The 24533-nt window shown below is 48.1% G+C and overlaps 2 protein-coding genes across 6 annotated transcripts in view; both read right to left on the reverse strand.

Moving 5' to 3' along the window:
- Nucleotides 1-809: 809 nt before the first annotated feature.
- RAB39B (RAB39B, member RAS oncogene family) lies at nt 810-8831 on the reverse strand. The gene is made up of 2 exons (XM_039571852.1): nt 8556-8831; nt 810-4403 (listed from the first exon to the last, which is right to left on the reverse strand). Exons 1-2 carry the CDS (start codon nt 8768-8770, stop codon nt 3977-3979), a joined length of 642 nt encoding a protein of 213 aa, XP_039427786.1. The 5' UTR covers nt 8771-8831; the 3' UTR covers nt 810-3976.
- A 7297-nt stretch (nt 8832-16128) lies between these two features.
- Nucleotides 16129-24533, reverse strand: part of LOC104694449 (synaptotagmin-like protein 2) — a 36780-nt gene continuing 28375 nt past the window's right edge. For 4 of the 5 annotated variants that reach the window (XM_039572072.1, XM_039572071.1, XM_010407707.4 and 1 more), the window contains 7 exons: nt 23642-23811; nt 23369-23471; nt 22576-22737; nt 21780-21858; nt 21114-21213; nt 20665-20870; nt 16129-19572 (listed from right to left, as the gene is read on the reverse strand). In XM_039572072.1, coding sequence (XP_039428006.1) covers nt 19427-19572; nt 20665-20870; nt 21114-21213; nt 21780-21858; nt 22576-22737; nt 23369-23471; nt 23642-23811 — 966 coding nt within the window. In that variant the 3' untranslated portion in view covers nt 16129-19426. Of the gene's footprint in view, nt 19573-20664; nt 20871-21113; nt 21214-21779; nt 21859-22575; nt 22738-23368; nt 23472-23641; nt 23812-24533 lie in introns of those variants that run through there. The other variant, XM_039572073.1, reaches the window with a different exon arrangement.

Here is a 24533-nt window from a genome sequence, read left to right on the forward strand (position 1 = left end):
TGGGACTTGTGGCTGGTCAGGCTGCAGGCTGCTGCTTTCCATTTTCTTTTCCTAGCATCAGCAGTGATGGAAAGGCAGCTGCAAACACATCCTGATTTCTCTTACAGTTTTCAGTTTGGATTAATGAGATCCCAACAGGCTCTGCTCCCTCCCGCCGCCACCCCCAGCTGGTCCTAAGGCAGCAATTGCCTGCCTTTGTTGTGCACAACGAAACGACCAGTTAAGCATTTTTGCACAGCAAAAGCAGAACCGAGCAAAATCAGCGCCGTGTGCCACTGCCAGGAACCTGCTGCTGTGTGTCAGGGGGGACAGGGTGACAGCCTTGGAGCTGAAATGGCTCCTGTGTTCAAAGGTGTTTGGCTCCTGGGGGATGGGAGATGGCTGTGGCCATCACAACTCAGGGTGTGGTATTAGTGTGTTTGATCTGAGGTAAGTAAAAAACCCCAAAACTCACAGATGAGCTCAATGACTAATCCTTGCCTAGGTCTGCTCTGCCCTTTGCTGTTGCAGCTGCCATGCCACCAGCCCTGCAGAGGCCTCCTGGAGGGGCCAAGGCTGCGGTGGCTGCAGCTGCTGGGAGCAGGGGGTGGTTCTGTCTCAGAGTAGTTGGTCTGGTTTTTCTCAGAAAGGCAGAGGGCAGGTTCTGCAGAGTGAGGCAGGCTCTGCAGGGGAGGGTGTCCAGTGGTTGTGAGGCAGTGTCTGGGAATGGTGGATCCAGCCCTGGCCAGGAGTACAGAGCGGGGACAGGGAGCAGGGAACACACTCAGAGAGAATGGGCAGGGGGAAAGGAAAAAAAAAAGCCACCAAAGTTTCTTTACAAGTTTTGAATTTCACATTATCACGTAGTAACCATTTTGCTAAATACAAGCATATTTTCAGTCACATACAGACAGCTAAATACAGCGTTATTTTCACATTTCGTTACAGTGCATAACAAAGCGAGGACAGTGTATAGTACGCTTTTATTCTGGAGGTTCTGAGCAAGTTCAGTCTAACATGCAGATTGTTTTTAACATGTGGTAAAGACCACAGAAAGTTAGCTTTTGCTTTTTTTTTTCTCTTTTTGTCCTAGAGTATAAGAGCTCCTGACCTTTAGCCTGTGAGAGGTATCACCTTCTGGTTTCTCAAAGTCCCTCTAAGTCAAAGCATTAAAACCAGTTGTTAGAAAAGAATTCTTAGCATATCCTATAAGTTCATCTTAGAAAAAACATTCCAAATTTTGTACAGGTGAATCTACATTTCCTATATTTTAATAAGCTGTCTAGAAAATGCAAGGAATTAGAAAAAGATGTAGATAATGATTGCTCTATCATTTAATATAACAATTTATTAACTCTAAGTAGTTAAGACTGTGTACATTTTCTTCTGCACTGTTCCTCTTTAGAATTACAACACTTCTATATTTAAATTGAAGATTTACTCTGAAGGCCTGAATGCACTTACTGGCTTAGGCTTTCTGGAATTTCTCCCTGGGAGCAGTAAAGGGGAATGTCCAAAACCCATTAAATAAAATATTGTCTGTCTCATGAAAAGTGATCTTCCCCCTCTGGCCAGGTTCTCACACAGGGAATTAGAGTATTTGACTATTGCTAAAATGTTTGATCCAACTCCTGATCCGACTCCTCACTGTCCCTCATGTCACGCTGGCTCTGCCCTTGGGGCTGCTGCTATCCTCAGCCAGACACCCCAAGACACACCTTGTGTCCAGCTGGCCTCTGAAAAGCTGAAGCAGCTGCTTGGTGGACTTTCCATCCAGGGAACAAAGAAACTGACCCTTTGGTACTGTCTGTTGGGCCTTTGTGAAACGCAACTGACTGAGCTGCTCTGAGCAAACCCCGTGCTCTGCCCTGGCAGCTCCTGGGGTGCTCCCTGCACCCACCTGCACTCACCAGAAACAGATTTTGTAAAGGGGATACTATTTTTTTTTTTTGATCTTTAGGGCACTCAACTCAACCACCGGCCTGTAGCAGGAGGTGTTGGATACATTCACGGCCTATTCAAGCAGAGAGAAGCGCAGTGAGGAGCGCCAGGCCGCTGCCACTGCCCTTCCTGGCGTTTGCTCCCTTTGCCCTCCCAGCAGGTGCAGTGCTGCTGCTCCCCTGCAGACCCCAGGAACTGAAATTGTTCCTAGAACACTGAAAACAAGTGTTCAGGGTTTGGGTTGTTCAGTTGGGTTTGCTGCGGGTTTGAGCTTTTTTTACAGCTTCAATATGGAAAATATGGAAATATGGAAATATGGAAACATGGAAACCACAGGTTTTCTTCTTAATACAGACCTGCCCATGTACTGCTGCAAACTGCGAGAAGTTTCCAGAAGGAGAAACAGTCTGAACTCAACAGCAATCAAGACCCGTATTTCTGTAGACAGGGCAGATTAAAAAGCTGAAACAAATATTTTCTTTTTCTATACTCAGAGGCCTAAAATAAACACTAGATGCTTCCTGTGGCTTTTACCTAATCCCCTCCTCCTGCCCATTGCAGTTTGGTGTATAAAGCTTTCAAACACAAGTAAAAAAAGTCACTATAGTTTTGTTTGTTTGCTTTTAATAGTCTGAACTTCCCTAATTGGCTACAGGAGCGCAGTCACCCCATTGCACTTCAAAAGCTTGGGTTAAAACTTGGCAGAAGCAAAGCTTCTAAGTGGTGAATGGCATTCCCAAAAACATCCACCTACATACAGCTTTTGTGACACGGCTGCCATCCCATGACGGCCAACCTGAGATGGATCCTCTTTTGTCAAACTAAAACACGGAGGAAAACAAATTTTACCCTTGAGTGTGTCTTGAGGCTTTCCTTTCCACCTGCTCAGACACTCCTGCTGTGTGTCCCACCTTCCCAGGGCCAGTTCTCTTCCACAGAGGCCAAGACAGAAATGACACTTTAACAGCAGAAAGTACCAATGGACACTGTTGCTTCCAATGCTATTTAACTTCTTTAAGAGCAAATCTCACCTTTTAGGATGTCTGATGCACCTGAGTTAAGCTTTTCAAGTTTTTTATTTTGTCGGGTTTCTTTTTTTCCTCCCTCCTTTCCATTCCTCCTTGTGACCTGGCTGGTAAGGTCAGCACAGCTCTGTTACTGAGACAGAAATGCTGGTGTGTCCCACCTGGCTGCAACACCCCAGCCTTAAGACATAACACCTGAGGACATGGTTCTCTCTTTATGATCTTGATCACTTAATTCTACTGGAAAGCCCTGAACTTTGGGTACTTTCAAGGTACTCACCCAGGCAGTAAATGAGTAAAAATTGCATTGAATAATCCCTACTGCAGCAAGAGTTGCCACTTAGAGTCCTGGTTCAGCACAGCAAGAGAAGCACTGTTAAGGGAGGGATAATTTAATCTTTAATTACCAATCAAATAACTACTGTTTTCTTCTTCAAATCGCACAAAATATTCTTTGCTATCAAACTAGGTTCAAGAACATAAGAAAGAAAACTCAGAAGTGTGCATACCATGTCAGTAAACTTCTCCTGTGGAACTGACCTTAGGAGGAAATGGTACCTGTGCTGCCTTTAGACCTTCCTGGAAAGAAATGGCTGACACAAACCAAGATGTCCTCCTGCCTTCTTTTTGTCTGCCCATTTGTCATACGACTGAGTGTCCATCCTGTGGCTCCAAAAGCCTGCAGGGAGCTATGGATTTACTTAAAAGAGGACATGTACAGTACCCTGGCATGTACCAGCCCATTCAGCTCTGTATACTCTCTCCTGTGTTATGCAGCCCCTCATTTCTGCTTCCTGTCTCCTTACAACATCCACATGCACCCTCACTCACTCTCCTTCAGGTTTGTAGCCCCCAGTTCTGAAAGGTTATTTGGAACAGAACATTTCTTTCCAGGGTCTGTTCTGGTGTCCAAAACAATGTGGGAGGCTGTTCACAATGGGAGTGCTGCTCTCCCTTCTGTCACACTGAGTTCACTTAGTAAAGTACGTTTGGTTAGTAGAGTTCATCACCACTTGCCTCACTAGAGGAGCTCAGCACAAGCACCGCCTATCTGATTTCACCACTTCTTCTGAGGAGTGCACTACGTTTGGGACAAACCCACTCTTTACCCCTTCCCATCCCTCCTGGATGGAAATGTCCCCCCTTTTCACCAGCTCGTATATATCACGAGTCAGATCAGTGAAGGCCTTCTCCACGTTAATGGCATCTCGAGCTGAGGTCTCAATGTACTTCATACCATAGGCAGCAGCCAGTTTCTCCGCCTCGTGCCTGGTCACTTGCCGCTGTGTGTCAAGGTCACACTTGTGACCTACCAGAACAAAGACGATCTGGTACGGCTGGACATGCACCTTGGTCTCCTCCAGCCACTCGTGGACGTTCTGGAAAGACCGGCGGTTTGTAATGTCAAAGAGGAGGAGTCCTCCAACCGAGTTCCTGTAGTAGGCTCTGGTGATGGACCTGCAAGCCAAGGAGCCACAACAGGGTTAAGTTACAGCTGTCTGAACATATGACCTTTAAGAAAGCAGCATTACCACCACCCTGTCTACCCTGCAGAACACAAGGCAAGAGAAGGCCATTCAGGCAATGTCTTAGGGCTTTTAGCTTGTGCTCTGTAGAGCTTTTCATTCAAAAGGAAAACTTACCTTGGCTTAACAATTTCATGCTTGGGTAACTACCCCACTGATTCATTATGGCTCTGTTCAAAATCCCCCCCCACCACTTTTTTCTCTCATGGATTTCTGTATGCCCCTGGCTGTTGAATCCCACCCCCATCATGTCAGTTCTGTGGACACTTCATCTAACCCACTGGTTTAGAAGCACTGTGACAAATCAAAGGATTCAATTGAAACCAAACACCCGCTCTCTGACAGACACAGAAAAGCAGGAGGTCAGAGATTTGGAAGGTTGACCATGGGGTTGTAGCTCCACTCCATATACCCAGGGCCTTGGCATAGGGACATCCACCCTACACCTACACCTTCTCCCACTACGCCACTGGATTAAAGTCACATTGCAATGACAGGACACTGTTACTGTTAGTGGCACTGACAGGAGCAGCCCATCTGACCTGAGAAACAGCAAAATGATACAAGAGCTTCCAAGGACAATCTGCAGTAGCACTGGTCGCATTCCTGCCAAATACTGACAACATTAAACAGTCACCAAAAAGACCCCAGAACTGCAGGCTGGGAAACAGAGCACATCTCCCACAGCTCGTCTGAGCCAGGCCAGCCCAAGGCAGCCAGAAGCAGCACAGGAAATCAGCAAATGAGGTGATGGAGCAAAGCTGAGGCCATGAGGCTGAGGAGAGCTACAGTTCAGTGACTACTACATAAGGGAAAACCAAGAAGCTGATTAACAGTGGTGTTTCTGCAAGTCACGGATTCGCTCTAAATCCAGAAGCAATGATCGATTTCAGTCCCTGGAGGAATTCACACTCAAGCCTGAACTTTTCTTGCTGGAGTAATATAAGCACTGCTGCATTTTTACCTTAGGACAAGTCTTTTTTTGGCAATGCAAGACTGTTGTTAGGTGCTGTTTGGTCCTGTAGTGTGTGTATCTGTCAAAATTGCCCCAAGAAAGGAGGAACCAGAGTTTTCAATAATTGTTTTACCAACAGACACACAGTAATGGGTGAAAATTCACAGACGAAACTGAAGAAAGCCAGAAGCAGGGAAAAAAACATAGTTGGCTGTGTTTGGATCATTTCTCCTCTCCAATTGTTTGGCGAAGGGACAATAGTCACTCTGGACATTTGGCACTGAGGGAATTAGATCTGCCTTTTGCCATCTGGCCAGCTGCAAACAGATATTGGCACTTTGAATTCACCCCCACACTGTCACAGATATTTCTGCTTCTCCCTTGTGTTCCATGCCATCAGCCCTGGCTCCTCCTGCCAGCAACAACAATGCCTCAGGTACTTCTGAAAGACATGAGGGGATCTAAGCTGAACGCTGCTTCAAGGTAAAACTAGGTGAAGGTCTCACTGCCTTTTCTTAAAGCCTTTTCCACAACTATTTTCCTCACTGATCTGCAGGAAGCAAAGTATATTGCCTTCATGCTGCACATCCCTCTCCAATTCCCTTCTGAGATTTTTACCTTCCCTCCTCCTGCCATGCTCACACACTGATGCAGAGCAGTACAGGGACTTGAACCTATTTTGGCCAAGTTTTAACACAAAGGCAACGTCTCCGTCTGGGAACTGTCCCCTGCTCTGTACCCACGGTGGGGACTCCTGCACCCAGGCTCTGTGCCTGTTTGTTTGAGTATTTCCCTCTCAGCCAAGGGAGAGCTGCTGGCTGGAAGGAAACAGCTCTTCTGTAGGTGGTGGGACACAGTTCCAGGGAGCGAGGGCTGCACAGGCTTTTGCTTTTGCTAGCATTACACAACATCACGTTTCAGACAAGGAAATAGCAGTATCTGAGCAACCAGGGATGGGCAAAACCTGCTGGATCTGGGAAGAATTGGACCATACTCTTCTACAGCTCCAAAGCAGCCTCAACACTGCCCCAGGCAGCATGTTTTGGAGCCTGGTCTGGCAAAATAGAGTGGCACATGCTTAACGGTAATTTAAGCCTTGACTGCACAGAAATTGCTACTAATTTACGGAGAGTGAAAGAGCTCACAACAGGGGGTGAGGAAGAGCAAAAATGTAACACAGCTGCTGCTCAGAGAATGCCAAGGTGTTTTCAAAATAACTACAGCGGTTTTGTCCTCGTGGGGCAGCTGTTAAACTACGCAAAGCAGATCAGAAATGCTCAAATCAGAGAATTCTGAAAAAGGGAAGCTCATTTTTATGGCTTTCCCTCTTAAGAAATTCCCTGTGCTTGACAAATTACAAAGCTTAAGGTTTCTGGAGGGCACCTACTCAATTGTGCTTCTTGCCTATGACAAGTACAAGGGGCTTTGGCTTATTCCAGTAACAGCTAATTCTTGTCTCTGGTCAAGAAACATACCTTGTAGGAGGAGCCCAAGAGTTGTCTTCATGGGGCACAATTCACCACAGGGCTAAGAGTGATTCGAAAGGGATAAACACAAACCAGACATTTTACCTTTTTTTTTCACATTTCAGAGTGCACCATAAAGGCCCCTGAGTCTGTTCATTTCCCTCTACCTTTTCACATTTGGAAATCAAGTCTGCACTTTGGCAAGGGCATTTCAAAGTTGCACAATGGGTTTTTTGTAATGTCACTGACCATTCCTGCCCCTTGCACTCTTCATGCCTTTGCAGGCTGCTGCCCACCGCAGCAGTGCAGCTGCCCTTGTGCTGAAGGTCGCCTGCTCATCATGCTGACAACCCGAGTGCCGGGCTAGGTCAGCCCTCAGCACCGAGGGCAAGCAGCCTCCAGGGCCCCAAACTTCCTAACGTGTAAAAGAAAGGAAACTGAATCCATCCTACAGCTCTTGCTCTTCACAGCAAAGGCAAGAACAGAGAACAGCACTCAGGTGTGTTTTCTACAGACCTCAGCCAGAGAGCCAAAGCTGGAAGCTGATGCAACTGCAAGCTAAAGCACCTCCTCTCTCAGCAGAATAAAGCGCCAGCTCCTCGCCTGCAAGGCTTCAAGGTAGCAGAGGAAAAACCTGTCAGCGGATAAGGAGCAACTACTGCACATCCTGGGCCAGATGCCAGTGCCACAGATGTGAGGGAAGGTGGTGAGAGGGGTGGGGGTAGGGGAGTTTTAATCTACTGAATGAAACCAAAACATTCCTCAGGCGACTCATTACAACACAGAAGTAGAAGCTCTGTGATGCTGCACACAGATGTGGAACACAGGAAGTGATCCCAGAGGGAGCAGGATGGAAGAGTGGATGAGGGTTAAAGACACATGAAAAATACAAGCAAACAGGAGGCCAGGAGCTGCGGGTACACTCACCCCCCTTCTAAATGAGCATTGTCTGAGCAGCAGGTCTGAGCCCCTCTTTCGCTGGGGCAGAGCCTGCTCTAACCAGGGCTGCTGTTTTCCCCATACAGTCCTGTGGGAAACTTGGCACGGTCCCACATGCTGCCTTTATTTTCCTTCATCGAGACTTGGTTACTGTTGCTTAAGCTCCCAAATTGTCTGTGCCCATGCAGCGCTCGGCGTGGCACTCTCCAGAAAGCACCTGTCATCCCTGCACAGCCACAGCCAAGGGTTTGTCCCGACCTTTCTCTGTCCTACGGAGAGCTGGGTTCTGCTGTCGCAGCAGAGCACCAAAACACATATTCCACTGCATTTCGCGAGCCTCAGCGTAAGTGTTCGGTTGTGAAACATCCTGGTCACTGCCTCCGCACCGGGGGGAGCAGGCTTTCCCTGCCAGCTGCATCCGCCGATGCACGGACACCTCCTGGCTGGTAAAACGCGGACCCAGCGCTGCCTCGGGCCTCGTCTCCCGCCCCAGCGGCAGCGGGGCCGCTCCTCGACATCCACACCTGCACATCCCGCACACCTGCACGCCGCCGTTTGGGGTGGACACGGATCCCAGGGACACACGAAACGGGGGGGGGGAGACCACAAAAGGTTCCAATTTGACTCTTCTTTGTCTCATTTCCACACGCCTCACCCGGCCGCGCGCCCCCCGCCCAAGCTGGGGCCCGGCCCGCAGCCCCCGGCCCCGCGCCGCGGGTCTCACCGGAACCGCTCCTGCCCGGCCGTGTCCCAGATCTGCAGCTTGATCCTCTTGCCAGGCTCGATCTCCACCAGCCTGGAGAAGAAATCCACGCCCACGGTGGGGTCGGAGATCTGGGCGAAGCGCCCCTCGGTGAAGCGGCGGATGAGGCAGGACTTGCCCACGGTGGAGTCGCCGATGACGATCAGGCGGAACTGGTACAGCCAGATCGCCTCCATCCTGCTGCCGCCGGCCCCTCAGCGCCCGCCCGCCGCCGCGCCGCCCATGCCCGGCCCGCGGGCCCGGGGGCGGCCGCGGCCGCGCCGCTCAGGCGGGGCCCATGGCGGGCGGCGCTGGCCCTGCGCGGCTGCCGCTGCCCCGTCACCACCGGCGCATCCCGCCGGGCCCCCGCCGCCTCAGCACTGCGTCGAACGCGGGGCCGGGCGGGCGGGCGACGCTGCCGGCGCGGCCCCGGAGCCGCCGAACCGGCGCTGGGGCCCGGCCGCGAGTCGCTCCCCCGCTGCCGCGGAGCCCGCGCTCGCCCCACCGCTCCCCGCCGGAGCCGGTGCCGGGATGCGGGATACGGGATGCGGGGTGCGGGATACGGGATGCGGGGTGCGGGTGCGGGGTGCAGGCGCGGCCGGCGCGGTGCCGGTGATGCAATGGCGGCCGCGCGGTACCGCACTGCCGGGAGGAGCCGCCAGCCCCGGAACGCGGCGGTGCGGGAGCCGGGCGGGGCGGGGCGGGGCGGGACCGTGCGGGGCGGCGGGGGCAGCCGGGGAGCCCGGGCCGAGCGGACTGGGGGCTGGAGGGATCCCCGGGACTGAAGGGATCCCCAGCGGCCGAGGGGAGCCCCGGGGCCGGAGGGAGCTGTGCTGAGCCTGTGTTTCGCCAAGGTAAAGGGGGGTCGAGCAGGGTGCGCAACACCTTTCTGTGTTTTAAACCCGAGTCGCATTTCGGGAGAGATTCAGGCTCCTCACTACTGCGTCGGGGGCTTCGTTCCCATTGAAATCTACCGGAGCAGGCAAGCGCTCCTGACACTTCTGGAGAGGCTCTGCACCGCCCCAGGGTCACCTGCACCGCACCGGCCTGTCTGGAAAGAGACAATGGTAACAGGAAGGTGTCTTACTCACGGAACCCACCAAATACACACGCTCACACATACCTATGTGTGTATATATATATATATATACACACACATATATATGTATATACATATATATATATATGTAGTGTGTGTGTATATATGATGTGTGTACAGTCTCAAAAATTAATAATTACAGACATTCAATACCCAGCAACTTAAATACCACAAGTCTTAAATACACTTTGCTCGAGTGGGTTCCAGGCTCCGCAGGGTGAAGTGCCGTGTTCAGGGGTTCGAGTGGCCGTGAACATCCAGCAGTGCTAGTACAGACACCTCGGACTGTCAGTCCCAGTTCTGCCCAGCCTGTCCCAAACAGGGACTGTCACTGCCACGGCAGCACACAGCCACTCTCCCCTGGCTCCGTGCGATATGGCAAAGTTTGAGTACCTACTTTTAAAACTCTTGCCAGAGTAGACTTTTAATCTCTGGAAGGGAAAATTGACATGTATATTATTAAAAACAGTGAGTAAAATGTCTGTATTCAGTCAGACATAAAAAAAAAAGGAGGAATATTGACACTTTTAAAAAATTTATGAATGTGTTGGTGGGTATTTTTAAAATAAAGATGGTTTCATTAAACGCTCTTCCCGCATGACCACTATTGAAATAAATGCATTGACAGTGGCTGTTACATTCATTAGGTCCTCAGAAAAAGGACATTTATATATAGGCATGAGACAGTTAGCCACCTTGTAAATTGGACTAGGACATTAGAGGGACCATTTCCAGTCTTGAGGAATAAATGGCAAGGAACTTTTTCAATATTCTTTGAAATATAATCTATTTATTAAAAAATAACGACCCCAAAAGATCCTATTTTAACGTACCTCAGGACAGGAAAGAAAATGGATGAAGCAATCTACACAGCAACAGCAACAGAGCAACAGAAAAATATTAAACCTATAAATCCAAGTTAGTGGTACATTAACCAGTGACTCATTGCCAGTGAGGCTTTGTGAGGATCTGGTGCACTTTACTGAATGATTTCTGAGTACTCGATGCCCATTAGTTGAAGCCCACAACCAATTGTGGTTTCTCTTCACTGTTTTTCTCTCCTCCCCATGCACTCACACACATTCCCTTTCTTCCACAGGTGTGACTGTGCCCAAGCAGGCACAGGGCACTCAGTAACACCCTGCAAGTCACCCACCAGCAGCATCTCCAGGAGCAGCTCAAGGCAGTGACAGTGGACATTTCCTGCCATCAGAGTGAGCTTTGACAGGGAGCAGCCAGAGCACCTTGACTTGCAGGACTGTGCAGAGCTGAGGAGACCACCAAGGTGCCCAGCAGATCCTGTCATAGCTAGAGGAATTCCTGGAGCATCAGGGACCTGTCTTCCCCAGCAAATCAACCTGCAGGACCCCGTGATGCAGATACTATGTTCATCCTCTCTGAGCACATGCATAAAGATGAACACTGGCTGCGTGACTAGGAAGCCACGGTATTAATTAGCAGCAAGTGAGAAAGTAGGAGCAAATGAGATCCTGGGAGAGCCTTTGTTCTGGTACCGTTTTAGAAAACGGAAAATCTGGTGTCTGAGAGATAGTAACCCAGATTCGATGCAAAAGGAAGTTTGTTGGCTGAGGACAGGATGGCAGGTGCTGGTGAGACACTGTGGGAGTGTGTGCACTGATGGCAGCACTGGGAGCAGCCCCTGTGGGCTGATGGTAGCCCCGGACTGGGGACAACCCTTCAGCACTCCTTCCCATGGGCCTGGGGATGATTCCAGAGAAGCTCCTTTCCCCTCAGAGCTGGTAGTGCTGGGGAGCTGCCTGAGAGCCACCTGAGCACAGGTGAGGGCATGGCTGGTCCCAGAGGTCTCCCACCTGCTGGCAGCACCTGTGGGACTCCATAAACAGGGTCCAATCCAGCAGCCAGCACTGTGTTGGGAAGCCAAGGGGAGCTCCTCTGTTGGCAGCACTGCCCTACACCCTGTGTAGGGTGACACATGGGTGACACATGGGTGACACATGGGTGACAGCCCTGCCCAAGGGCTTTGTGCACGCCTTGCACTAGGTGACAAACATCCACACATCTTATTTAGTAAATTTATTTTAAGGCATAAAAGCTGAGACAAAATGAGGCAAAGGCTGGAGAACGACTCCCATGCTTCCCTGTGCTCCCTGTAGTCTCTATCCCAGAGGGATTATATTCATTCCCTTTTAGTGTTAGAGGATGAAGCCCTAAGCAGATACTTGAGCTTTTTGCAAGCCCTGTTCCTCAGGCTGGTGGGTGGTGATTGCTATGCATGCTCCAAGTGGCAGGAGCTCCTCGTTGGGGCCTGGCCCCAGCCTCAACAGTCCCTATGGCTGGGGTGGAATGGTCTCGAGGCAGGCAACTCCTCTTGGGCAGGACCTCTGCTGTGAGAAACAAAACAGAGAAGGTACTGAGCCATGGTCAGGGATGTCTCAAAGCCAGATACCCTCCTAGACCTCAGCACTGCAATTCACAGAGGTACTTCACAGAGTCATAGAATGGTTTGGGTTGGAAGGGACATTAAAGTTCATCCAGTTCCAAACCCCTGCCATGTGCAGGGCCACCTTCCACTAAACCAACTTGCTCAAAGGCCTATCCAACCTGGCCTTGGTTGGATTCCCTCTAAATAGTTTGGTGGTCAGTAGTAGCTTAACTTTTCTCCTGTACCAGTGCCCTTTACAGCCCTCAGCTGGAGGCTGAAGCCATCTCCAAGCCCAAAGCTGCACTACAAGGAGCAGAATGCATCAGCACTGCACACACCATGCAATTTTAATGCCCTTTCAGTTTCCAAGGATACAAAAAACAATCAATCAGCCACAATCCCTCGCTGCGGGTCTGGCTGCACGGGAGCTCTGTGAGGCAGCCCATGTCTGTGCCCCAGCCTGGGACGTGCAGTGATCACAACACTCTGTGAACTGGAGCACCCACATCCACATGCTGTCATCCCTGGCCCTTGCAGGTATTATATCCCAGCCACACTCACAGTGGAGCTGCTGGTTGTTGCAGAGATAAACTGCACCCAAGCAGAGCCCTGAGTCCCTCCATGACCAAACAGGCCAGAGACCAGTCACTAAAACAGTCACGGGCCACACACCAGGGTGATGGGAGGGCTGGGTAACCACATGGAGCACTCAATTTATTAGCTAGTTCTAAAAAACATCCCTGTTAAATTAGGCCTGTCCAGATGTGACATGGAGACAGATTACACTGTTGACAGGGATGTGATTGCACCCATGACCTATGCCTGACTGTGTTGCTGTAAAACCCAGCACCGAGGGAAGGTATTAAGGCGAATTAGTGTTTATTATTTATACGATGCCCACAGTTAGTCAGGGTGGTGCAGACAAGCGTAAAGTCAAGGGCACCACACAGTGCTCTGGAACTGACAGCCCAGCTGACAGCAGGCACTGGGAGCATAATTTAGGGCTTTGTGACGAGGTGACAGCCTTAGAGCCTCCAGGAGCAGTAGCAAGAGGGGAGAGCAGACAGCTGAATGCCAGGAGGCACACGGTGTAGCTTCTGTTCCACCTTGGCTTTTGGCTGGGCTAAATTGCCTTTTGGAGAGGTGGAGTTCTCTGGCAGACTGGCAGCCCCTGTCCCCAGGAAACTTGTCTGTTCTCCCTCCCCAAACACGCCCCTGTCGGCAAAATGCTTCTAGTGCATAAGGGAGTGAGCCCTGCCCACCAAGGCAGCTCCAGGCATGCTGGCTGGGGCTCCAGGGGTGGCATCCTGCAGAGCTGCCACTGGTTCCCCACTGTCACCCTGGAATCAAAACAAAAAGAGTAAAGCAGACACGGGCTTGATAAAGAGAGTCCTGGCTGAGTGATGCTGGCTGTCCCATTAATGGACCCCCATCAATATAGGAACCCATTACCTAAATGGCTCTCTCACACTAGGTGCCCAGGATCCATCTGTACGCAGCTGAGAGAGGCAGGAACATCTTGAGAGCTATTTATCCCACTCAGCTTGATGGGAGGAACCGTCCTCCACCACCACTTGTCTCTCCCTTGGCCGCAGAGGAACAAAGGGCCCAGCACAGAGTAGCTGCCCGACTTCAGACAGCTTCAGTTGCCCCATCTCCTGCGCAGGAGGCTCTGCCTCCTCACAAGGAGCTTAACAACGGCACAGAGACAGGGCTGCAAAGCCAGCCAGGATCCATGACAATGGGAGAATGTGAGAGAGACACAAATGCAGAGAAACTTCAGAAATAACCAGAGAACCCTCTTGAATCAGTATCAGTGCTCCAGAGCAGCGTTAGCATTTGCCCTGCAGCCGGAACGACCAGGGAAAATGAAACTCTCATCCAGTGTGACCCACATGGGTAGATGTGTACAGAGGATGAGGTTGTCCCTGCATCCCTGCAAGTGGCAGAGCCACCCTCTGGTGCCACTTAGCACCCATGACACAGCCTCCAGCCCTAAAAGCAGGCATATACAAGCAAGTCAGCTGGGCATTTTGAAGAGACATAAAACATTTTCAAGACGTTTCCCTGTGACAATAAATTAAACATCAGCTCATTACCACGGGAGGGCTCACTCCAGATGCAGCTCCTGGTGTCTTATTTCAGATTACGATCACATTAAAATAGTCTTGGGCTGGCTGGTTGAAAAGGGGGCCTCCCATCTAGAGATCATTGTATCTGGCCGACTCTGCCTGAATCCTAGCACAGATCCTCCACTGGGAATATTATGTCCTTGTAGCTGTTCTTCCCAGGAAGGGAACAGGATCTGCTTAGAGCAAATAGAAGCCATTACGATCAGGATAAATTAGTAATGGTGAGTGGGAGAGAGAGAGGAGGGAAGGGAAAGAGGTTATTGTGATTTTTCTTGCTATAAAGTGGGTGTCTGAGCTACTTACACTGCCAGAAAACAGCTCCCTGGCTTCCCCTCTGAGTCCAAAGCTCAGACTGCTTGCTTACAGCTCAAGAGCTACTTTGGATTTTTAACAACTACTATAATGGTATTATGGGTTGTTAGATACATGAAATCTGATTTCTGTTCCTGCTGGTAGCATCTCCAGTTTAGCAGCAGCACAGGCTGGTCTGTAGAGAAAAGGCCAAACACAGCAGTCGCTCTGCCAGCACTGCTGAACACGTGCCTTTTCATCAGAAACTGCCAGGCCTGTTGAGGATTAGTTGTGGGGTCTTTAAGGTGCTGCAGGGGGTAGGACTTGTGGCTCTGTGGTGTTGTATAGTTTCCATTTTTAATATACAGGATGCCAAGTAATTCACTAAACCCTGATGGCAGTCCTGGAAAAAAGGGAAAACTAATCCACAGAAATGCCTTCATGCACAGGATTCCTTCCTTTCCTCCTATAGGAACCTAAAGCAGGGCTGGTTTAGCTAGTTTGGGTCCACAACAGAGGCTGAATTGCCACAGCCCAGAGACAAGTTCAACCATAATATGATTTTACAACATTTTAAAAAGCAAGTATCTGCTTGCTTAAGCGAGCACATATTTCAGGTCACTTGCAGGGCAAGTAACATCAGCCCCTTTCCAGCAGGAATATTTACTGGAGCCCTTGAGCATGAACCTGGTGAGACCAGCAAACCTAGCAAGCTCAGCTCCTGCTCCTGTTTGTGTTTTTCCACTCCTTCTAGGATGCTGCTGCCTGCTGACAGCTTCACCCTTCATTCAGACTTTACTATCTGAGATGAGGTATTTAAGCTGAGTGAATGGGAAATTAATGCAAAATGAAAAGGAGGTTGGTTTGGGGCTGCCAGTCTCCTGTAGGGCTCCTGAAGGAGATATATCCAGCTCTCCATCATTCCCGTCCCTCTCTCAGAAGAAAATCTCATATAAACCATTTATAGTAATTTCTCCATGGGCCTTCTGGAGACTGATGCTCAATTTTTGCACCTTCCAACCAGCCAACATGTTCAGAAGCGTGGGTGAAGGTGGCAAACACCCCAAAAGTGGGAATGGCCACTCTGGAGTTGCCCACTGTTGCTCAAACCTCATTGCTCCAAATCAGCCATCTCCTGCTCCGGACAGGCCAGGAGCTGGTCCTGCTGTCCCTAAACACCTGAGCCCTCCTGCAGCCCCACAAACTTCCCCCTGGCAGAGCTGTTCCTTGTGGCAGAGCCACCACTACCAGGAACCTCCCAAAAAATGCAGCCCCCTGGGAAGCAGTGGCTGCTCCTGGCTGACCCCATGGGAAGGGATTTCTGTTTCAAGGGCTCTCTAGTGGTCAGTGGATCTCGTGCAGCAGCAATGTTGCTGGGAGCTCCAGGAACACGTCCCGTGCACATCTGTGCAAGCACTGATCTTGCATGGGGCTTCACAGTGAGCTTCCCAGTTTCTGCTGGCAACCTCTGTGACAGTGCTCAGAGTGACATCTGCTCCCAGGCATCCCCTCTAACACCTGAGGGGTACAAAGTAAGGAGGCAGAAAAGAAAAAGGATTGAGCCATGAAAAATCTTTAAGTACAAACCAGACAACTAAAACAAATAATCAAACCAGGTGCTGAATATGCTCATGCTTAGTTATCAGGCCCAGAAATGTATTTATTCAGTTTTTGAAGCACCAGCCTATTTGATACATTTTTCAACTTAACAAGCCTGCAAAAATACAGCATTTTAAAATTTCAACAGATCACATTATTACAAGGGTTTATTTAGCCAGCGTTTTTTTTAATCTCCAAATCTCTACAGTACTTCAATTTTTTTCCCCATCTTGATGAAGGATAAAGCTAAGCAAATACTTAGTAATGGATAATTAATTCAGCCACTTCTTTCCATCTCCACTGAGGCACTCATTCAAGGTTCAACAATTCTTTCTTTCTCTTCTTTAGTTAGCTTCTAAACTATTTTCATTAGCTTCTGATACCTGATATGAATACTTTCTGACATGAATAATTTTGATGGCCACACATTATATTTGCCTGAGGAGGCAGAAATACTTTCTAGAATTTTGCTTTTTCTCCTTTTTTTTTTTTAATCCTGGAAGAGTTCCAATAAAAAGTTTTATAAATCAGACAGTTACAACCCCACTCTTGTTGCCATCAGCACACACCTACAGGCCAGAGTCTCAGTTAGGTTCAGCATTCATAGACAACAAATGTCAGCATCGTAAACCACATGCAAACAGGCCACTAACCTTATACCCACAAGATCCTCTGCTCCTCCACAGGACACTGGCAATAAATGTGCCTTAAATCATTTTATGATAAAGTGCTTTCTGTGCAGTAAGTGAAACACAGAGAGAATAGCAAATTTTACTGCCTCAGAATCAGCTGTGGGACACAAGTGTGTGTGGTTTGGCAGTGTAATCTTTTACTTTGATAAACTATTAAATGCCAAAGAAAGCTTCTTAAGTTAATCAGGGCTTAATTTAAACAAACAAGCCAGCAAAAGATTAACAAAAAATCCTCAGTGGAATCTGAATACAAGAATAGTCTCACAAAGTCCCGTGCCACGTTCATAAAAGTAACTCTGCTGGGATGAACTGGCCCACTGACCCCCTTTTTCTCCCCTTACTGGCACCACAAATGAAAAAGACGTTAATTTTCTGAACCACCAACAGAACCATTTCCAGCTCCATTGATGCAAACAGCACTTTTGGCAACATTGCCATGTACTAATGCTGCATGAGGAGGAGGAGGTGGGTTAACTCCACTTTCATGACGGAGAGGAATCAGCTGAACCCACCGGGAAGAGACCTGGACCTGTCTGAGGCAGAGCCCCTGGTGTTACCAACCACTTTCCCAGCCACAGCAGAAATTCTGCCCCCAGGAATATCCCAATCCCTGCGGACAGGGAAGCACCCAGGAAGAAAGAAGCACTCCCATGGGCAACTTCACTGCCACAAGCCACCACCCACCCTATGACCAGGGCTCCTCACCCAGTAGGAGGAGGAGTAGGTAAGTTATACAAATGTATAAATACTCACATGTTCAGCACCTAAGCTAAAGATAATATTTTTAATACTCTCAACTTAGGCCCAGTATTGTTATTTTATCCCACAAAGGTAATAAATGACCAAATCTTGGTGAACAAAACATGTCAGGCTGGAGCCCATTCAAAGTATTTTTGGGCTGACATGTTACAGATGTATCAGCTCCTTCATTAGACAGTCACTGCTTAAATCTGTTGCTCTATGGACTCTCTCTTAGTGCTTTTATTACCATGTCTGGTACATTTCCAAGCATTGTCTTTTTCCAACTGCAGAACCACTTTAATTCTTTATTTTTTCCCATGAAAGCTGCTGATTATCTCCCAAATGTTTCCATTTAAAGAAAAAGTCTTGTTACTCCAAGTGTACATTTTCCCATTAATTTATTTACAACCATCTTTGCTAAGCTGAAAATTCACTAGGCTTGAGTTAAATAAAATCAATTCATTAAAGAAGAATATCAGAACAATCAGAGAGCCAAAATCTAAATTGGGATAGTTATAAAAAATATTTCTTCATAACATTTCACTTGCCCTTTGGCAAAACCACTTCATTATGACACAACAAAATTTAACACCTCTTTTGCTTGCTTTTTTGTTATTTAGAGCATGATAAAAATAGGTACAAGAAGACAAATTGATGACTAAAGAAAAACATTCTATTTAATCACAATATGTACATCCAAAATAGAAATTACAAAGCTGCAATTCAAAATGTATTCACCACTCCACCACAGTCAATGTGCCAGATGCAAAGGTTTTTTGCAAGCTACTGGCAAAAGGGAAATTCCAGGCACAGACAACTCACTAACAGGCATCAGGTGAAAGGGACACTAGAGGGGCAGCAGGGGAGGCAGAGGTAGGAGGCCCCCAGGAAACTGCAGCTCTGCACTCCCTTCACATTCACTCACTCCCTACTCACCTCTCCCAGCAGCTCCCAGTATCTTCTGTGTTCCAGCGTGGTTTTCACCTTTCATCCCTGACCCATGGTGCCAGGCTAACGTGTGAACGTCCCCTACCTCATTAGTTCATACTGAAATGTGTTGCACACAAGGCATTGCAGAGGTGTGATTAGGCACATTAGCAATGTAACCATATTTCACATTTGGGCAAACACTTTAGTTTATATTGCACTCAAACTCTCACAAAGAAACTTGCCTGAGGTCACTGAGGAAGCCTGCGGGAAAGCCAGGAAAACAGCCCCTGCTTGCAAAATCCCACTAGCTGTAAGACCATCCTTGCACTCTTTCAGATTAAAGCAGAAAGAAATTAATATACTGAATTCCTCATTGCCATCCTCCTCAGGTTGCTTCATTTGTGCTGCAAATAGTCCTCTCTTTCTTTATATGCACCTTGGAACTCAGTTTTCCTCATGTTAAAGAGGTGTTATCACCAGTGACAAATGCAAAGCTCCCGTTCTCAAACTGTGCTGGTGACTTGGAGCAATTGTACACCAAGTACAAAGTGTACCCCTTGCAGGGAGTATGAATAATACCACGCTGCTGCTTCAGTACAACTGCATCTCTGCGAGGAAAAAAATGGCACAAGAAACAGCAAAAAAATAAAAGTATCCGTATCTCCTTTTCCTTCTGCTAATGCTCCCAGAGCTTAATGGCATTCAAATATACTGAATACATAAATGATTAAACAAAAAGGCAAATTAAGTTTCTTCTTGGTCAGAATCACGTATAGCATCAGTTTGGCATCTTCCATGTCCTCCGTCAGTGGATTAGTATTTAACATGAACACCTCCAAGGTGATGCCCATTAATTGCCTTATCACCCTGACACTTGCAGCCCTGTGGATGGTCTCTTTCTCCCTGGTGCAGGAAGTTTCCCAATTCTAATGAACACTGGGCATTTCTATGGCACCAACAATGGGTTATTTCAGTTTTTTCCTCCCTGCCAGTGAGCGCAGTGGTAGCAATCCCTCGATCCATTCATTGGCAGCCAGCATCATCTCCTGCCAAAAGGCCACCTCCTCCTGTGTGGAATCCATCCAGTCCACAGAGATGCCATAGCTCAAACCTGAAAAGAATGAGAAAACTTGGAGAGCTACACAAAGAGTTCCCACCCTGTGCAAAAATACTCAATTGGATGTAACTGCTGCAGGCAGTGTCTTAACATAAAAGCTGCTGACTCCCCCTCAGCAAGTTGCACCCTGAGCACCTCCTGTTTTTCTGCCAATGCCCATTCAACACCAGAGTTCAGAATGAAGTCAATGCAAAAGCCATAAAATGCAAGAACCCTAAACACAACCTGCCAAGGAAAGCAATATTGGGCTCAAGCCCTTTCTGCATCATTTTGAATGGTAAAGAAGGTCTTAAAGGTTTGGTTTTCCCCTTAAAAGATTTTCTTGTGGACAAGGTAGAGTAAATTCTCTTGTTCTCAAAATTCTCGTTTCATTTCTAAAGGAATCAAACATACCATAGCAGAAAAGTGTGTACATCAATTTCAATTCAACCAAATTTTCAGGTGCCAATCACTTGTCAATGAGATTAAAAAAGTCTAAATTTAGATCACAGCTAATCTTGGGTTTGGTATTTTTATATCTTATAGTTCTTGCCCCTTCCCTCTGGAGAGCTCCCAACCCTCCTGGTGACGTTAGAGGTTGAAAACAGAGAATGCACAGGCAAATCCAATAGCCACAGGTGCACCTGCAAGCTACCATGAGCCTTGTCCCCCAAAGAACACTTATCCTTGACTGCAACACTGAGATCTCTCAGAGAGCACTTCAAGGCTGGACAGTCACCAGGTGGTGCTGTCCCGTGTGACATTCCAGTCCATCCCTGAGCACTCTTCCCTGGGAGGAGCACCAACGTAAGGTTGGTTTGTCATGCAGCCTGTTTTCCTGTAACAGCAGGAAAACTCTCTGAGGGACCCAAGGAGATTCTTGAGTTTTGCCAGACCTCAGATGTGATGTTGGCAGAAAATGTGGGAACAGAGGGTTGTTAACATGGTACCAGGGCCATCCCTCCAGGACATAGTGCAGGTACCAGTTACTGAGAAACCCCATTCCTGCTATCTCCCCAACAGGAAAATACTCTGTAACTTCCCACTTTACCTTGTGGCTCAGCACCATGGTAACAGTATTGAGTTAATATAAAGGAAAATACTCACCCGTCCCAAGGCCCAGCCTGATTCCTCCAAGGAAATGGTTGGTAAGCTTTTCATGATCCCACACAGTGAGTTCAACACATGCATCCTTCAGATCCTCAGTATGAAAGCCATCATACACAATGGTGTGATTGAAAACAGGGTTTGTGTCTCTCTTTATGACTCGGGTCTTTTGGTAGCTCTTCTTACTGGTGTCTGGCAGCACATAGCTTTGAGAGGAGAAAAAACACAGTATGAAGCATTGAACATTGACCAAGAGCTTTATCACAGCAAGGATTTTCCTAGTTTGGCCAGAGGTGAATAACAAGGGCAATTCTCCCCTACAGTTCTCTCAGTGCAACACAAAGGCTTTCCAGTATGGAGGCACAGCTTGGTGAGCCTGAGAACAGGGAAGGAAACACAGCCCTTTGTGTGGGCACAGAGCAGGAGCAGCACTGTGCTCATGCACTCACCACTTCACAAAGGAGTCAACTCCAGATGGACGCAACTGCAGCAGGTCCTTGACATCTTTGACCCAAATGTGAACTTCGCCAGAGGGAGGATTCTTGGGCCCTGCCATTTAGGAGATGAGAAAAGCTGTCGTGCCACTCAGAGCCATAGCTCCCAGAATGACAGGCCTGCTCTGCAGGGACCTGTGGGACCCTCATGGCTCCTCTGTGCTCACTGCCCCTCCCTGCAGGTCTCAGCACTGCAGCCAGCCCTGTCACTTCTGCAGCTGCAGAGGCTCCTGACACAACCTGCCAGTGCTGCATCAGACAGGAAAAGAGAAGGAACTGCTGAGCCAACCCAACCTCGTGTCTGCCCCACAGTAACAGGGGTTCTGTGCTGCTCCTACCACATCACAGCACCCTACAGTGCCCACGTGCTCATAACAGCTGATGAGTTGGAAGCTGTTGAGCCCCTCCTCTCTCCCCAACACTTTCCCAGTAAACCCAGATGTGAAAAACAGATGTAGGCTGCAAACAGTGCTGTCAAACACTGCTGGTTGTGCCTTTGTGCTGATGTCTAAGATCTTGCTCTAATGAGATTGCTCTTCAAGCAGCCCCTAAGCAGATGAGGCATTGCAAGGTGTGTGTTTGCACATGGGCAGTAGTCCTTAATGCATGAACCACATTTACCTAGGCTTCCAGGGGGCACATACTTAATGGACAAACTCATCACTCCTCGATGATCCACACCATTAACAGCAGAAAGGCTCTGAAACAGAAAGAGTTATGACTGACTAAACGAAGGATTGTGAAACACAGCAAGGCAAACAGCTTTTCACTTCCGTGGAGGAGCACAAATGGACAAACTCTGATTTTCCACGGCTGGAGCAGCCCGTTCTTAGGGCAGCTCCTTTCTCTGTGGGTTTGTTCTCAAACTCAGTCTCTCAGAACCAAAAGCCTGAGGATCCAGAGTATAAGGCTGCCCTTCCAGACATGTCCAGCTGGATATAATTAAGCATCTTGGTTCTGAAAGATTAATGTCCTCTATTTGCTTAAAAGAGATCTCAAATCAGACCTGTGAATCCAGAAGCATGCAGGAAGCTGTACAGACTTTACAAACAGTGGCACCTGGGTATTTACCTCTCAAGGCATGTCAGCTGCTTCACCTAGTACTCTGCTGTCTGTTTTTGACGGATGGTCTTCATGTGAGTGGAGAGAATGGCAAAGTCATGTCAGAGTTGCTGTGATTAGTGTCAGGTTGCATTTATGAAAGTGTCCCTACAGATCAGTCACCAAAACAGACCCAAGAAGGCCATTGTTCCAAGCACTAAACTGCACTAAGGTTCCAGGGGTTGCTCCCTAGTACAGTTCAGGTTGCTCTGCTCCACCACACCCAAAGACCTTAAAGGAGTCAGGAAGGACTTTTTCCACCCTCAAGGCTTCAGGGCTGGGCTAGAAAGCAGGACTGCAGCTGAGACACACTTACCCGGGGCTTCAGTGGGTACCAGTTGAGTTTCCTGTTGCTCCAGTCCCAGCTGGCCAAGTCAATTTCAATCTCTCCCAAAAAACTGTTACGTCCCAATGGATCATTGTGCCAAACAGAGAGATTTAATTTTTGGATCAGCAATACCATTTTCTCTATTTTATACTAGAGGAAGAAAGAGAAGTCAGGTTGTTCAAATTTTTCTTCTGTTTCTTTCACAAACAGAAATAAACTACTCAAAAGCTTGAATAAGCTCTGAGACACTCAAACTCACCCCACACATGCACTACCAATGGACTGGCTTCAGTCTGAACACCTCTTTTTTTGTCCTGTAGCAATGCTACTACCCTGACAAAGCTTTTCTGCTGAGCACAGGGAAACCTGGCATTCCATTCATCACAGGGCAAAACCAATATTCTTTTAAGAATTATTAACACAGGCCTGGGCATTGTTAAATAATCCTCTATGCTTTGATGAGTATGATCACATAATGCAGACCCTTCTTACTAGTCCTATGCCTTGTGACTGCATGCCAGGGAAGGGAAGGACAAACAGCCCTTGCTCTGGCTGCAGGTCCCTATTGCATCCAAAGATCTGTGTAGTTTTGCAGAGAAATCACGAATCTCGGGTGCCACACAGATGGGTGCAGAGGAACGTTAACATCCCAGGCCTCTCAAACCCCAGGGAAGAGCAGTGCAGTGTTGGCAGGAGCCAGGCAAAAAATCTGGGCAAGAAGGCGGGATCTGATAGAGGTGCCTACTACAACAGAGGTTTTTAGAGCGTGGTTTGTTCTTACCCGTAACACCTCATTGTAAATGGGATTCACTGTCCTCTTCTTCACTGATGTTTTCCTCTTACCCATCCTAGCTTTGTCTGGGAGCAGGTAAGTTTTAACATACCTAGAAAAGGAAACAAACTCTAGTTGGATATTGCCCCACATTGCCAAGCTCTCTAATTAGCAGGCACACAGGAAGGAAGGAAGAAACCATGACATTTAAAGAAAATAAAAATTCTCCAGAACACACAATGCAGCAATGGAGAAGTCACAAGGCACCAGAACATCACTCACGGGTCAGATCTGCCTTTCTTCTCATCCACTACAGCCAAGTCCTTGCACTGGGACACGTGGACCTGGAACTCCCGGTTCTTCTCGTCATAGTCTAGAGCAAATTCCACGGTTCCTTGGGCATCCACACTCCCAAAATCGCCGCTGTAGACACTGAGCACACTGCCACTCACCTGCCAGGGGGAAGAGCAAGGTCGGTGCCACTGAAACAGGCACAGTCTGACTCGGTTCTGGACAAAGACAATAGTCTGAGAAACGCATTCCCAGAGAAAAAATCTGGCATTCCCATCTTTGTGCAGTGTGATGTTGACACAGAGATGGTTCACAGCTGTGGCTGCTCTCACACAAGCCAGGGCTGGGGAACCCAAATAAGGGTCTCACAAGGATGTGCTATCCTAGACCAGGACTTAGAAGCACTGAATGCTCAAGAAATTCAGAAGTTTTTTCACTCCTAAATCCCAAAACTTTGGGAAATGGACTTAAATATTACTGGGGGGACAACACAAGTCTCTTCTGTAGGCTTACAGTACAAAAACTGATATCCTCACCCAATCTTATCACTAAGAAAGAAAGATATTGAGAGAACTTGAACTATCTTATATGAACTTGTTATTTCAGGTAGATACAGTCACACAATTGTCAATCCATTTAAAAACAGGCTAATAAGAACCCTATCAGACTAGAAATGTAGGAAGAACTATTCCTTTCTTGTTGCTTACTCACAATGTGCATGGAGCAGTACCAAACAGATACAACCCTGTCCTGAAGAGCCACTGCTCCACCAGAGACAGCCCATGCTTGCCCCAAAGGCACAGGAACATGAGGTTTCTCCAGATACAAATCTGGAGCTAGGCACCCAGAGTCACTTGCTCTCCCAGAACAAACTGCATTTTGC

Source organism: Corvus cornix, chromosome 4A (genome assembly GCF_000738735.6).
Source record: "Corvus cornix cornix isolate S_Up_H32 chromosome 4A, ASM73873v5, whole genome shotgun sequence".
Taxonomy (NCBI): Eukaryota; Metazoa; Chordata; class Aves; order Passeriformes; family Corvidae; genus Corvus; species Corvus cornix.

What these genes read in the sequence shown, in the direction of transcription:
- RAB39B (XM_039571852.1), bottom strand. Translation starts at nt 8,770, where the DNA reads ATGGAGGCGATCTGGCTGTACCAGTTCCGCCTGATCGTCATCGGCGAC. An exon ending in GCCGGGCAGGAGCGGTTCCG is followed by an intron (nt 4,404 to 8,555) that starts GTGAGACCCGCG and finishes CTTGGCTTGCAG; the next exon opens with GTCCATCACCAGAGCCTACT.